Below are 14004 nucleotides of genomic sequence, written 5' to 3' on the forward strand. Positions count from 1 at the left end.
ATTTTTCAAACTTATTTTTTTCTACCCCCGCCCCCTTCTGATGATGTCACTTCCAGTTTGCAGCAACAGCACTTCCTGTTTAACGGTGGTCAGTTCGGGTAGCCGATCAGGTCAGGTAGTGGCTCAAAGCGGGTAGAAATTCGGGTCTGGGTTGGGTTCAGGTTTCAATAATTGGTTCCGACTCTAGACTAAGCCCCTCTAAACCTATGTGTAATTGGTGCTATGGGGCTCTGTGTCTTCTGTACTACACTAGATAACCACAGGTTCGGACTGGGGAGTGAAGGGCCCACCCAACATCCTCCCCCGAGCGTCAGGGGAGAAGCGGTTGGACAGGGGGAGCGCTGGCATGGGTCGGGTCTGGGCCGTCAGGTCCCACCGGGATTTCTCCTGGTATCCCGGCAGCCCAGTCCGACCCTGGATAACCAGAACAGAAGAGAATGGACTACAGGCTGCCTGGCGGTTCTAATGTTTCCAAATGGACCTTCCAGATGTGGATAGTCTCTGAATATTCTCCCCATTTGTGGTTTGTGTGGTGCTTCTCCCTGGGATAGGGGCACAACTATATCTTGCACACAACAACAACGCCTGGGAGTTGTTAGATACACAAGGGCCCCTCCGTGGGGACTAAAGGTGCTTAATTTTTGTTATTTTGGAACAAAAACACCTGTTTTTGTTATTTTTTTGTAAATATTTCAAACTCTCAAGTTCTTCTCTTCCTCCTCGTTCCAAAGAGCGAGCTCATTCTTGGCCACATGGGAGCCCCGCTAGCCGTGCCAAGTTATGCCTGGTATGTTTATGATGTGGCCTGCAATTCACTCGAGGCTTTATAAGGCCACCAGTTGACTTTCAAACAGAACCACAATCTGGGCTTGGAAGTCCACAGCGCGCAGATAGGGTTAGGCATTCATTAAACATCATTTTCCTCCTCCAATTTTCTTTATAAGACAAAGCCAGAAATTGGAACATCTTGAAGAGCTTTGGTTTTTGCCTGATTTCATGTCGCAGGGAGTATTACATTCCCTCTGGAGAGTCGGAAAATTCATTGTATTTATTCTGATTTTTGTTTAAAACCTGATCTGCGTAGCTGGGCCTCCTTGGGCGCATTCAGTTATTTCTTTAGAATTGATCCCTGGATTGCGTCATGGAAAAATAGTTACCCCGATACTTTCTTGAGGATGTAGGAAAGCTTAGTAGTACCTGTGAATATTGCTTCTCTCGGGGGTATCATGGGCAACACCCAGGCCTTACCCTCATGAACCATTGGATACAGGAGTTTGCAATCATAACAGGTTTTACTTGTGCATCTTAAATACAGTTAGTATGTCTTAAGCTTGAATCTAAGCTAGTGCTAAGGATCACAAAGCCCAACTCTAGACACAAGGTCCAAAGATCTCGACTCTGTGCTAGCAATGAAGACAACAAACCCCCAACTTTAGGCTAGGGCTAATGATTGCAAAGCCCTACTCTAGTTTAGTGCTAAAGCCCACAAAGCCTGGCTTTAGACTAGAGCTAAGAACTCCAAAAAAAACAACTCTAGGCTAGTCCTAATGATCACAAAGCCATATCTTAGTGCTGAAGATTACAACTCTGGTTTGTGCTCAAGACCCCAAAGCCTGAATCAAGGCTGTCGCTAGGGATCACAAAGTCAAGCACTAGACTAGTGTTATGGACTGTCTGTGTCCTGTAGCACAGCAGATCCAACATATCTAATGCAGTGCTAATGGTTATGAAGACCAACTCTGGTTTGGTGCTAAACACTGCTAAGAATCACAAAGCCTGACTCTAAACTAGTGCTAAGGATCCCAAACCCCAACTCTTACTTGTAAAGATCACAAAGCCAAGCTCTAGACTAATGTTAAGGACAGTCTGGGTCCTGTAGTACAGCATCTCTGAAAGAGTTGAGGCAACTTTGCTACTAAATCCAGCCTATCTAACCCAGTGCTAATGGTTACTAAGCCCAACTCAGGTGCTAAAGACCACAAAGACTGCAAAGAATCGCAAAGCCTGACTCTAGACTAGTGCTAAGGCTCCCAAACTCTAATTCTTAGTTTAAAGATCACAAAGCCAAGCTCTAGACTAGTGTTAAGGACAGTCTGGGTCCTGTAGTACAGCATCATGAAACTGGGAGGCAACTTTGCTACTAAACCCAACCTATCTAACCCAGTGCTAATGGTTACAAAGCCCAACTCTGGTGCTAAAGACTGCAAAGAATCGCAAAGCCTGACTCTAGACTAGTGCTAAGGCTCCCAAACTCTAATTCTTAGTTTAAAGATCACAAAGCCAAGCTCTAGACTAGTGTTAAGGACTGTCTGGGTCCTGTAGTACAGCATCTCTGAAACTGTTGACAACTTTGCTGCCAATCCCAACCTATCTAACCCAGTGCTAATGGTTACTAAGCCCAACTCTGGTGCTAAAGACCACAAAGACTGCTAAGAATCGCAAAGCCTGACTCCAGACTAGTGCTAAGGCTCCCAAACCCAAACTCTTAGTTGTAAAGATCACAAAGCCAAGCTCTATACTAGTGTTAAGGACTGTCTGGTTCCTGTTGCACAGCATCTCTGAAACAGCTGAAGCAAATTTGCTACTAAACCCAACCTATCTAACCCAGTGCTAATGGTTACTAAGCCCAACTCTGGTGCTAAAGACCACAGCCCATTATATGTTGGCTCTTTATAAATACGTGCTAATCAATACGGGATAGGAGGAACGGAGTGAAGCATTAGCCATAAATAGCTTGACTACCCCTTGTTCTAGCCGGCTGGAAATTGTTTGCATTTTTCCCCCATGATATTGCGATGTGGGCCCTTTAAGAGCTGTTACTTCAGATAGAAGAGCTCGTTTGTCGCAGCCCGGAATTTGCCTTGACGAGGAGCAGGATACAGCCCTTGTAATTATCTCCCAACATGATGTAACATGACCATATTTTGAATGTGCTCTGAACCATGATTAAGTGCGCCTTCCAACCATCTATGTGCCGCCTTCCAACCATCTATGTGCCGCCTTCCAGATTCCTTCCAAATCCATTCGTCTTTCATTCGGGCCTTGACCTGGTCAGCTACTGTGCCTAAGGCCCCCCTCCATCTGTAAATATCATTTAGTCCAGTTATTATGCACAGACGGACAAGAGAAATAAGATCGATTTGGCCTCCATTGAGGTCCTCTTGCCTCATCCCATGGTTTAAGCCCGAAACGTTGCTGTGTGCACTTGAGTAAAGTCACTTTTTTCTACAACATTTCCGGAGTGCTGCTGTTTTTTCATTTTATCCTGGATATTGTTTTACCCTGGCTGAGGGTTCAGCTTGCACCTGGGGCTACAACTAGCCGGTTTGTCCATTGTGTAGCACACCTTAATCAATTTCTTGCCTCATCCCATGGTTACAGATACATTCAATATTGTCCTAATGGTCATCCCACATTTGTGGTTGGAGAGTTTCCGGCAAACCAGCAGTTACCCCCCCCCCCATCCATACTTGGGTTAATTCATTCCTGGCTAAAAATTCCTTCTTTCATTTGTGTTCTTTATATTCCCAGCTGCATCATTCCGGCCCAGGCGTCTCCTTGTTCAGTTGGACCACTTGGCCTCGACGCCTTCCATTGAGAACCTCTGTAGAATGGAGTGCAAGGGGGGCGGACAAGCCGGTAATTTTTTTTTTTTTTGTTGCAAGCATGACAATATAATCACGCTTTCATGGGGCGCTGCTTGCAAACTCACGCATTTCGCCTCATTAATATTCCCCAAATCGGCTCTGGGGGGTGATGAAGTGGTTTGTGAACGGCGGGATTCGTTTCTTCTCACTCTCGCCTCGGAATCCCACACCTCATTCTCCTTTTGTTCCTATGGGAGTTTGTGCTGTTTATTGGAGGGGGGTATTAGTCACGGATTAATTCCCCAAACTTGATCCCTTTGGGCTTTTATTTAGTGTGGGCAGATAATTCTCAGGCAATCAAAACACCATCTATTCAGGGTTTTGTGAAGAGGTGAGGGGAACATTGAGGCTATAGACTTCATCATCCACTTGTCTGGGACTTCAGCGAGTGCTTCAGTAGTGAGAACTCCGTAACTTGTGGCTCTTCTCAAATGAATCTTCTTAAGACAGAGAGAGGGGACCCCCCCCCTCCCCCAAAAAAAGGATGTGCATGTCCTGTGTTCCTTCAAGTATCGACCAGACTGCAGATAAATGTGTCTTGGGGGGTCAACAATATGGCATCTCCTACCCATATGTATAAATACAAATATAAAGAGATGGAATGTTCTGGGCACACAATAAGCTGTACTCCCATACTGTACTGTCTAAGGGAAACACTATGGCACCCCCTACCCATATGTATAAATACAAATATACAGAGAGGGAATGTTCTGGGCACACAATAAGCTGTACCCCCATACTGTACTGTCTAAGGGAAACACTATGGCACCCCCTACCCATATGTATAAATACAAATATACAAAGAGGGAATGTTCTGGGCACACAATAAGCTGTACCCCCATACTGTACTGTCTAAGGGAAACACTATGGCACCCCCTACCCATATGTATAAATACAAATATACAGAGAAGGAATGTTCTGGGCACACAATAAGCTGTACCCCCATACTGTACTGTCTAAGGGAAACACTATGGCACCTCCTACCCATATGTATAAATAGAAATATACAGAGAAGGAATGTTCTGGGCACACAATAAGCTGTACCCCCATACTGTACTGTCTAAGGGAAACACTATGGCACCCCCTACCCATATGTATAAATACAAATATACAGAGAAGGAATGTTCTGGGCACACAATAAGCTGTACCCCCATACTGTACTGTCTAAGGGAAACACTATGGCACCTCCTACCCATATGTATAAATACAAATATACAGAGAAGGAATGTTCTGGGCACACAATAAGCTGTACCCCCATACTGTACTGTCTAAGGGAAACACTATGGCACCCCCTACCCATATGTATAAATACAAATATACAGAGAGGGAATGTTCTGGGCACACAATAAGCTGTACCCCCATACTGTACTGTCCAAGGGAAACACTATGGTACCCCCTACCCATATGTATAAATACAAATATACAGAGAAGGAATGTTCTGGGCACACAATAAGCTGTACCCTCTTACTGTACTGTCTAAGGGAAACACTATGGCACCCCCTACCCGTATGTATAAATACAAATATACAGAGAAGGAATGTTCTGGGCAGACAATAAGCTGCACCCCCATACTGTACTGTCTAAGGGAAACACTATGGCACCCCCTACCCATATGTATAAATACAAATATACAGAGAAGGAATGTTCTGGGCACACAATAAGCTGTACCCCCATACTGTACTGTCTAAGGAAAACACTATGGCACTTCCTACCCATATGTATAAATACAAATATACAGGGAAGGAATGTTCTGGGCACACAATAAGCTGTACCCCCATACTGTACTGTCTAAGGGAAACACTATGGCACCCCCTACCCATATGTATAAATACAAATATACAGAGAAGGAATGTTCTGGGCACACAATAAGCTGTACCCCCATACTGTACTGTCTAAGGGAAACACTATGGCACCCCCTACCCATATGTATAAATACAAATATACAGAGAGGGAATGTTCTGGGCACACAATAAGCTGTACCCCCCATACTGTACTGTCTAAGGGAAACACTATGGCACCCCCTACCCATATGTATAAATACAAATATACAGGGAAGGAATGTTCTGGGCACATAGTAAGCTGTACCCCCATACTGTACTGTCTAAGGGAAACACTATGGCACCCCCCTACCCATATGTATAAATACAAATATACAGGGAAGGAATGTTCTGGGCACATAGTAAGCTATGCCCTCATGGGAAGCATCAAACCTATTCCTGTCCAGATGTAAGTAGCAGCTACCCATCCCCTTTTGTGACATAAGCCCAAGGAAGAAAGTACAAGATGAATCCCTTATAATTAGGACAAACTGTATTTACAAGCCCATGTACCACACTGGGGAGGGTTGTTTAAGACCAGTGCAAAACTGTCCGTGTTTCAGTCAAACCTTTGACCATCCCCACGAAGTCGTTTCCATCCAACAATAACAAAATAAATATACAAAATAATTAGAGGGAAAGGCGAAGGTCCATGCCATATTTTTCATCCTTTGTTCTTCTAATATGCATATCAAATTTACGTAGTTACTTCAAGCAAACCAGAAATTAAAGAGGAAAGCTCCCTCGTGCCTTCTGATTCTTTCAGCCCGTTCCCAAGGTTTCGACAAGACAAAGCAGTGTAATTTGCCCTTACTGCAGTGATTTATGTAGAAATAAGGGTAATGTGGTCGTGTATTGTCCGAGCAGTTCTGTCTTCATAAATTTTACGGGAATGTGGCATATTTGTTCCGAAGATAGGCTGGAAATCTGCCATTGTTTCCATAGAAGAAGAGTTGCTCGAGGGGAGGGGAGTGTAAATACAGAAGGACGTGGCTTCCATACTGAGGGGCTTTGCTTGAAGACCAGTTAGGGTGAGAACATATCTGTTACACCTAGAAGCCCAAAAGTTGAAGGTTTATTTGGGTGAGAAGTGTAGATATTCTTGGAACTATAGCTAAATAATAAACCTAATAATTAGCCTAATCAACGGTTGAACTTCTAAGGGAGGCTGGAACTGAGAAAGGTTGCCAACTACTGAAGGTCCCCCTTCTATCTGAAGATAGGCTGGAAATGTGGCATTGTTACCATAGAAGAAGAGTTGCTTGAGGGGAGGGGAGTGTAAATACAGAAGGACGTGGCTTCCATTCTGAGGGGCTTTGCTTGAAGACCAGTTAGGGTGAGATACGGGGAACCTGTTACACCTAGAAGCCCAAAGGTTGAAGGTTCATTTTGGTGAGAATTGTAGATATTCTTGGAACTGTAGCTGAATAATTAACCTACAAATTAGCCTAATCAACGGTTGAACTTCTAAGGGAGGCTGGAACTGAGAAAGGTTGACAACTACTGAAGGTGCCCCTTCTATCTGAAGATAGGCTGGAAATCTGCCATTGTTCCCATAGAAGAAGAGTTGCTTGAGGGGAGGGGAGTGTAAATACAGAAGGACGTGGCTTCCATACTGAGGGGCTTTGCTTGAACACCAGTTAGGGTGAGATACGGGGAACATATCTGTTACACCTAGAAGCCCAGCTTGAAGGTTTATTTGGGTGAGAATTGTAGATCTTCTTGGAACTATAGCTGTATAATTAACCTAATAATTAGCCTCATCAATGGTTGAACTTCTAAGGCAGGCTGGAACTGAGACGGGTTGACAACTACTGAAGGTGCCCCTTCTATCTGAAGATAGGCTGGAAATCTGCCATTGTTCCCATAGAAGAAGAGTTGCTTGAGGGGAGGGGAGTGTAAATACAGAAGGACGTGGCTTCCATACTGAGGGGCTTTGCTTGAAGACCAGTTAGGGTGAGATACGGGGATAGTAATTAGCCTAATCAATGGTGGAACTTCTAAAGGTCCCCATACACGGGCCGATTCGAGCTGCCGATATGGGTCCCTTGGACAGATTCGGCAGCTTATCAGCCCGTGTAGGGGCAGAAATGAGGGGCCTGCCCGACCGATATCTGGCCTGAAATTGGCCAGATATCGATCGGGCAGGTTAGAAAATTCAGTCGGATCGGGGACCGCATCGGCTCGTTGATGCGGTCCCTGAACCGACTGCCTCGTTGCCGCCAATATAATTCGATCGTTTGGCCCCAGGGCGAAACGATCGAATTAGCCTACACGCTCCCCGATATGGCCCACCCGTAGGTGGGGATATCGGTTAAGATCCGCTCGCTTGGCGATCTTGCCAATGAGCGAATCTTAACATGTATGGGGGACCTTAAGGGAGGCTGGAACTGAGACAGGTCAACAACTACTGAAGGTCCCCCTTCTATCTTTTAATTTTGAGAGAAGACATCGCATCTTAAGGTGGTGAAAGTTAACCAGTGAGGTTGTTGAGTTACCCCCCCACCAAAAAAAACAAACCCAGATATATTAGATTTAGGAAATGGTTGGATTATTATATTAGAGAAGTCTGAGAAGTAATTTTCATTAGTAGATTTTTGGCCTGACCAGAAGCTAAAGGGGAATTTTTTACAATTATTATGCTGACCCTTTGAGTTTGGTCTTTTGTTTTTGGGTTATAAACACAGGAGCTTGAAGACATCCCCAGTTGGCATTCATACCTGTGTACTAGTGGCCCAGTAACTTAGATCATGTTGACTTCTATTCCCGAAGACCCTTCTTTACCATACATTAGATCATGTCATGTCACCGGTGCCCTTGGGAGACCCCAGGAGCATTATAAATCCCAGTAGCCCTGGGGGCTCCATTGGACAACACTGTCCTAGATGTAGGCATCTCCACCTCAGTGGTACATCAGAAGTCCCTCTAGATCTGATGGCATCATTTAATGCTTTAGGGCTTAGTAGCCATGTTAGGCAAGATATGCATCATCCTACCTCTGTATACCAAGAATACAAATATACTTTATTTCCTTATTGATTAAAGGAAATAAAGTATGATTGATTAAAGATGCTCCTCCTTCCATTTTGAATATGTTTGTAGATGGTGTGATCTCTTTCTATGCAGGAAACCATACAGAAAAGGTAATTTGTGTAAAATATACATGTTTTTTTGTCAGTCTGTGTTCCTTGACACTACTTCTCAGTCCTGAACCAATGGGCAGTTTTCGCAATTAGAAACCTGACGGAAAATAATGACAAGAATCAAGAACTGATCGCGAGCATGGAGCGGCAAGGTCTGGCCGATAGTTCCCTGCTGAAGAGTATGGGGTTGCAAGCAGAGGAACGTGATGGGAAACTTCTCCTAAAGTCGGTCAAGAAATCCCCCGCCTTGTGATGTAAAATGGAAAGGAGGAGGAGAATGCAGTGATCCAAAAGGAAGAAGCAATTTTTGCACTAAAGAAGCAGTATATAGGAAAAATTAATTCCTCTTATACGATTTAAAGACTCTTATGGCCCTCCAACATGTCTCATTCTGTAGGAGGAACTACGATAGCAAAACATTTCACCCAATAGTGTATGTTTAAATAATAAAAGTGCACCCCCAAACAATGTGCAATTGTAGAAACAGCGGAATTTGGTTTCACTTCTCAACTATCAGTCATAGATTGTCTGAATTATTGGTCCCAGAGCTAGGCTGCTGAGCAGAAGACCTCTCAAAGGCTTGATGGTGTACCATAAAGAAGAGCACCATGGCCATCACACCAAGCAAAAGAAAGATGATGTTTTTTTGGTCTGGGTTAGTTTATCCTCTACATTCTGGTTGGTGGGTAGGGCAATGCCTTCTCCTTGCCAAAGCTTCACACCCCAGCCCCTTGGGTAGAGTGTTTATTCTTTATTACCTTGCATTCCCACTGGTGTTGAGATGTCTGAGACTTTGCTAAATAATTGTTGTGTTGAGATGTCGTGTTTTTTTGTTTTTTTTAAAGTTTTTATTTTTGCGTTTTTCAATTTAACATAAAAATACAAAAAACAGGGGGTAGTAGGGTGAAAGAGTGAGGAAGAGGAAAGAGAGGCTGGTAGATTGGAACCAGTTTGTCTTCAATGTTGTGGTATGCTGTCTGTGGAGTTTTCTGGGGTTTCATGGAAGGTCATCCAGGGGCCCCATTTTGCATTAAATTTTTTAGGACAACCCCGTGCGAGGTAGGTCAGCTTCTGGTTGGTAAGGGTGTTGTTGACTAGAGTTCTCCAGAACGGGAGGGTTGGGAGGGGGGGCAAGGATTTCCTTTGTAAAATAATGGCTTTTTTGGCATAGAAGCTGGAGGTAGCAAAGTCTGGAGTGGTGTGTAAGCCCTAAGTCCTCTGCAAACAATTGGTGACAGGATCTGAGGGAAGCTTAGGGCATCGGAGATATAGAACAATTTCTCTCCAAAAGTCCTGCACAGGTGGACAGCTCAAGAACACATGCACAGTATATGAGCCTGTATCTTGGTCACATTTTATACAGGTATCTGGGGTGTGGGGGAACATCTTGGAAAGCCTGTGTGGCGTAAGGTATACCCGGTTAAAGAACTTCATTTGTATGTACCTGTCCGCTAATGATATTGTCAGCTCTGGAATTTGCTTTAAAGCATCCATTTCTCACGTACCTTGGCCAGGGGGTCTGGGTTAGCCTGCCATAGGTTGGTGTAGTACCAGGAATAGGGGCTTGATGAGGTTTTCCCTGCGTATGTATTTTTCTAGGGTGGTGTCTTTCATTTCCACCGGTCTAGTGGCGAACTGGGAGTGAAAAGTGCATTGTTTGTGGGATTTGGTGGCTTTCTCTAAGTGCTTGGGATTGTTTGATGTCCCCATTTACTAGTATATCTTGCAGTTGTTTAACACCATAGGAAGCCCATTGGTTGATGTTGGGTAGGGAAGTAAAGTTGGGTAAGGGACAGTTGCCCCATAATGGTGTCCAACCATTGGACGTATTTGAGGGAGATGTCGTGCCTTTGCTAAATAATAAAAGCAAGTGTACCTCCTGGCTACCCCATATTATTTCGGAAGACCTAGCCCTGGAGTACAAGAGGCCCGGCAATCAGTATTCATGACCAACTCTGCATGCAGAAATGCAAAGAATGTTCATTCTGTATTCACAAAAACAACAATCGGTGAGCAAAACCATCGATCTATTTAGCCTGTGGAAAAAAACAGCGGGTACTTCCTTTCCTTTTTTCGTCATGATACAAGACACTCTTTCTCTTTGGCACCGGAGCTGCCAATAGGATATGCTAAAGCACACACATTGGTGCCACGCAAGAAAAGAGGGTTTTGTTGCTCCGCCGAATGGAGGGAATAAGTAAAAAAAAAAAACCCAGTGTTTTCTAAATGGGAAAATGCGGGTCTTTCATGGGGAAAAACATGCCGATTGCTGCTTTGTTAGTGCCTTTTCATTCTTTTGGATGGCTTAATCCCCAGAATACAACGGTTCCCATCCCACGTCCAATAGTGTCCCAGTGTTTAAGGCTTGTTTTACATGCAGAAGGATTAATACCTTGCCCAAAAAAGAGAGTAAAGCCTTATTGAAACCTCAAGAATGAAGAGCAGTAAGATCACAACTTGGAGCCATTTTCTTCCTTTCAAAAAAAATAGCCCTCGTGAACAAAGACCATCAATGTGTTGGGGTTGCCTTTGTTTTAGGGACTATTTGAGAACAGGAATCTCATACAAAGTCATAGTATCACAAGCTGAGGGGATTAACCGAGTGCTAGATATTGTGTCTGTCCAAGAAACCTCTCAAGCCCCTCAAAAATACATAATAGAAATCTGCCATCGCACATCTTGTGGGCAGAATCTTCCACAGCCTCATGGTGAAGAACCATTTGCGTTGCTTTATTTAGGTGAAAATAAATCATCCTAAAGAGGGGACTTCTTGTCCTTTGTTCTTTTTTGTGTTGTATATAATGCCCTTATATGTATATGTTCCCTTGCAAGTTTCCCATTCTCCAAAGACAACAAACCCTGAATATTTGACTGTCTCTTCAGTCTTTCCTTCCTATAGACTGGTGCCCAAGACTTCTCAGTACCAACACCTGGAACAGTTGTCTTCATTATATAAACACTGCCATGATTGGCCCTTGACCACTTCTTCGGGAGATCAGCTGAACAAACTCATCATTTCTGTTTGCCCATTTGTATAGATAAGGAATCTTTATTGGACTTTGTGTGAGTGGCTAGTTAGCATCTACAATCATCTGTGCCTTCATCTTCAAAAATCAACTCGATTTGTCATCTTTAATGGTTAATCTAAAGCATTAGGGGGTCCTCCTCATTTTGAAGGTCTTCATTTTGGAAAAGCTTGGATCATGTGCCGAAGGGGGTCACCAACCAAACTAGAACTCCATTCCTGCGAAGTGGCCACCTTCCAGGAGATGTCAACCTGCTGCCCACCGTTTGCCTGAACCTTGATGAATGCCTATGTGCCGGGATCCTTTTGGCACCTAAATTCACAAGACAGGGCAGTGGGAATTTCAAAAGGGGCTTAAAAATGTTCTGGGTATCCGTGCACCTGACATAAGTCCATTCTTTTCATTCCGACAGATGTTTTTAGTAGTTACTGGTCCAAGGGCCACCAGGCAACAAAACAAATCGGCTTTCTCTTTCCCCAGAAATAACATCCGTAGGATTTGCCCATCGTTTTTATAGAAAGAACATCCATAAATAACTTGTATAGTGGGTCTGCTCTGGCAGCGAAGGAGTTATCCCCTGTTCCGTAGTAGAATCTTTTCGTTCTACCGCAGGCTCTGTTGTCCAGCCAACTGAGGGGTCAATGCTGCCCACCCAAACTCGCTTCAAGTAAAGAGCTTAGAACAAGCTTTTGTTTGTGCCGTTTCTCGGTGCGTGACGCTAAACAACCCAGTTAAAGTTATTGTGGGGCTAGTCGAACAGGTGCGTATTGTTACACACTCCCACTCTGTTCTCAGCCACTGAACCCTACGGCCTTCTGATCCCACCCTGGTCTCTCCTACCCCTTCCACCCATTTTTAATGAATGATAGCTTTTTTAGTGCCATGGGAAAGCACTGCCAGGGCACCATGGTCCCATCAGTACCAGCCAGACCCAAGACGTGTCTGTTGCAAATGCCACGGGTAGGACATAGTTTTAAAACCAGTTCCCCCGCTGGCCATTTACCATTATTTACAAAATATCAATAGAATCTTGGTGCATTCTGCAGGTGTTGTACCATCACCCTTTATGTTTGTTTCAAAACTAAAGGATTCTTTCCTGGTGGGAACTGTCACATCGGATATAGGTTGAGTGTTCAGACAGACACGTCTCTATAGTCAAATAGCGCCCGCTCCGACGTTGCACAATAGGGGTCACATTGCAGCAGTGTGTCGGGAAGAAAATACCACTGGCTTATTGTGAGTTTAGATAATGGGGGGGGAGAAGTTTTCATTCGTTTTGTGTATTATCCACCATTTTCTGTAGCTGTTCCCACCAAACTAAATGGGAAACAACCTCCCCCCCCTTCCCAAAAAAAACAACAGCCTGGGGCTCTTTGTAGGCAGTATGGTACTCTCGGTATGACTGAATTAAAACAACCCCCTTGGGATCCCCCAATTGTTTGAGCACGAGAAACTAACAGTTGTGGCTCAGCCAAAAATAAGTGTTTGAGATTATCCATTATCCAGTATTTCCAACACTATATGGACAAAAGTTCCTCAACCCTCCCTGTCCAACATCATCTCAAAGGGGTGAAAATGACGTCCCTGCTGCTACAACTGCCCCATCTCTTCTGGGAAGGTTCCCACTAGATGTTGGAACATTGCTGCTGGGAGTTGCTCCCATTCAGCCACAAGACCCTTAGTGAGGTTGGGCACTGATGTTGGGGATCAGGCTCACAGTCAGGGTTCCATCCCAATGCCCCTGCCCCTCTGGGAAGGTCCCCACTAGATGTTGCTGGGAGTTGCCCCCATTCAGCCACAAGAGCATTAGTGAGGTTGGGCACTGATGTTGGGGATCAGGCTCACACTTGGGGTTCCAGTTCATCCCACAGGGGTTCAGTTGGGTTGCCCCTCCCTTTGCTGCTATAACTGCCCCTGCCCTTCTGGGAAGGTCCCCACTAGATGTTGCTGGGAGTTGCTCCCATTCAGCCACAAGAGCATTAGTGAGGTTGGGCACTGATGTTGGGAATCAGGCTCACAGTCGGGGTTCCATCCCACAGGGGGTCAAGTTCGGTTGCCCCTCCCTTTGCTTCTATGACTGCCCCATCTCTTCTGGGAAGGTTCCCACTAGATGTTGGAACATTGTTGCTGGGAGTTGCTCCCATTCAGCCACAAGAGCATTAGTGAGGTTGGGCACTGATGTTGGGGATCAGGCTCACACTTGGGGTTCCAGTTCATCCCACAGGGGTTCAGTTGGGTTGCCCCTCCCTTTGATGCTATAACTGCCTCTGCCCTTCTGGGAAGGTCCCCACTAGATGTTGCTGGGAGTTGCTCCCACTCAGCCACAAGAGCATTAGTGAGGTTGTGCTCTGATATTGGGAATCCGTCTTTG

General features: G+C 44.8%; 1 protein-coding gene across 2 annotated transcripts in view; it reads left to right on the plus strand.

The window, feature by feature from the left end:
* Positions 1–11523, plus strand: part of atxn10 (ataxin 10) — a 74669-nt gene extending 63146 nt beyond the window's left edge. Inside the window, exon 11 of one of the 2 annotated variants that reach the window (NM_001015825.1) lies at positions 8670–9075. In NM_001015825.1, the coding sequence (NP_001015825.1) occupies positions 8670–8860 (191 nt within the window). In that variant the 3' untranslated portion in view covers positions 8861–9075. Of the gene's footprint in view, positions 1–8669 lie in introns of both variants that reach the window. The other variant, XM_031897916.1, reaches the window with a different exon arrangement.
* The last annotated feature ends 2481 nt before the right edge of the window (positions 11524–14004 follow it).

The sequence above is a fragment of the Xenopus tropicalis genome, chromosome 3 (assembly GCF_000004195.4).
Source record: "Xenopus tropicalis strain Nigerian chromosome 3, UCB_Xtro_10.0, whole genome shotgun sequence".
Classification (NCBI taxonomy): domain Eukaryota; kingdom Metazoa; phylum Chordata; class Amphibia; order Anura; family Pipidae; genus Xenopus; species Xenopus tropicalis.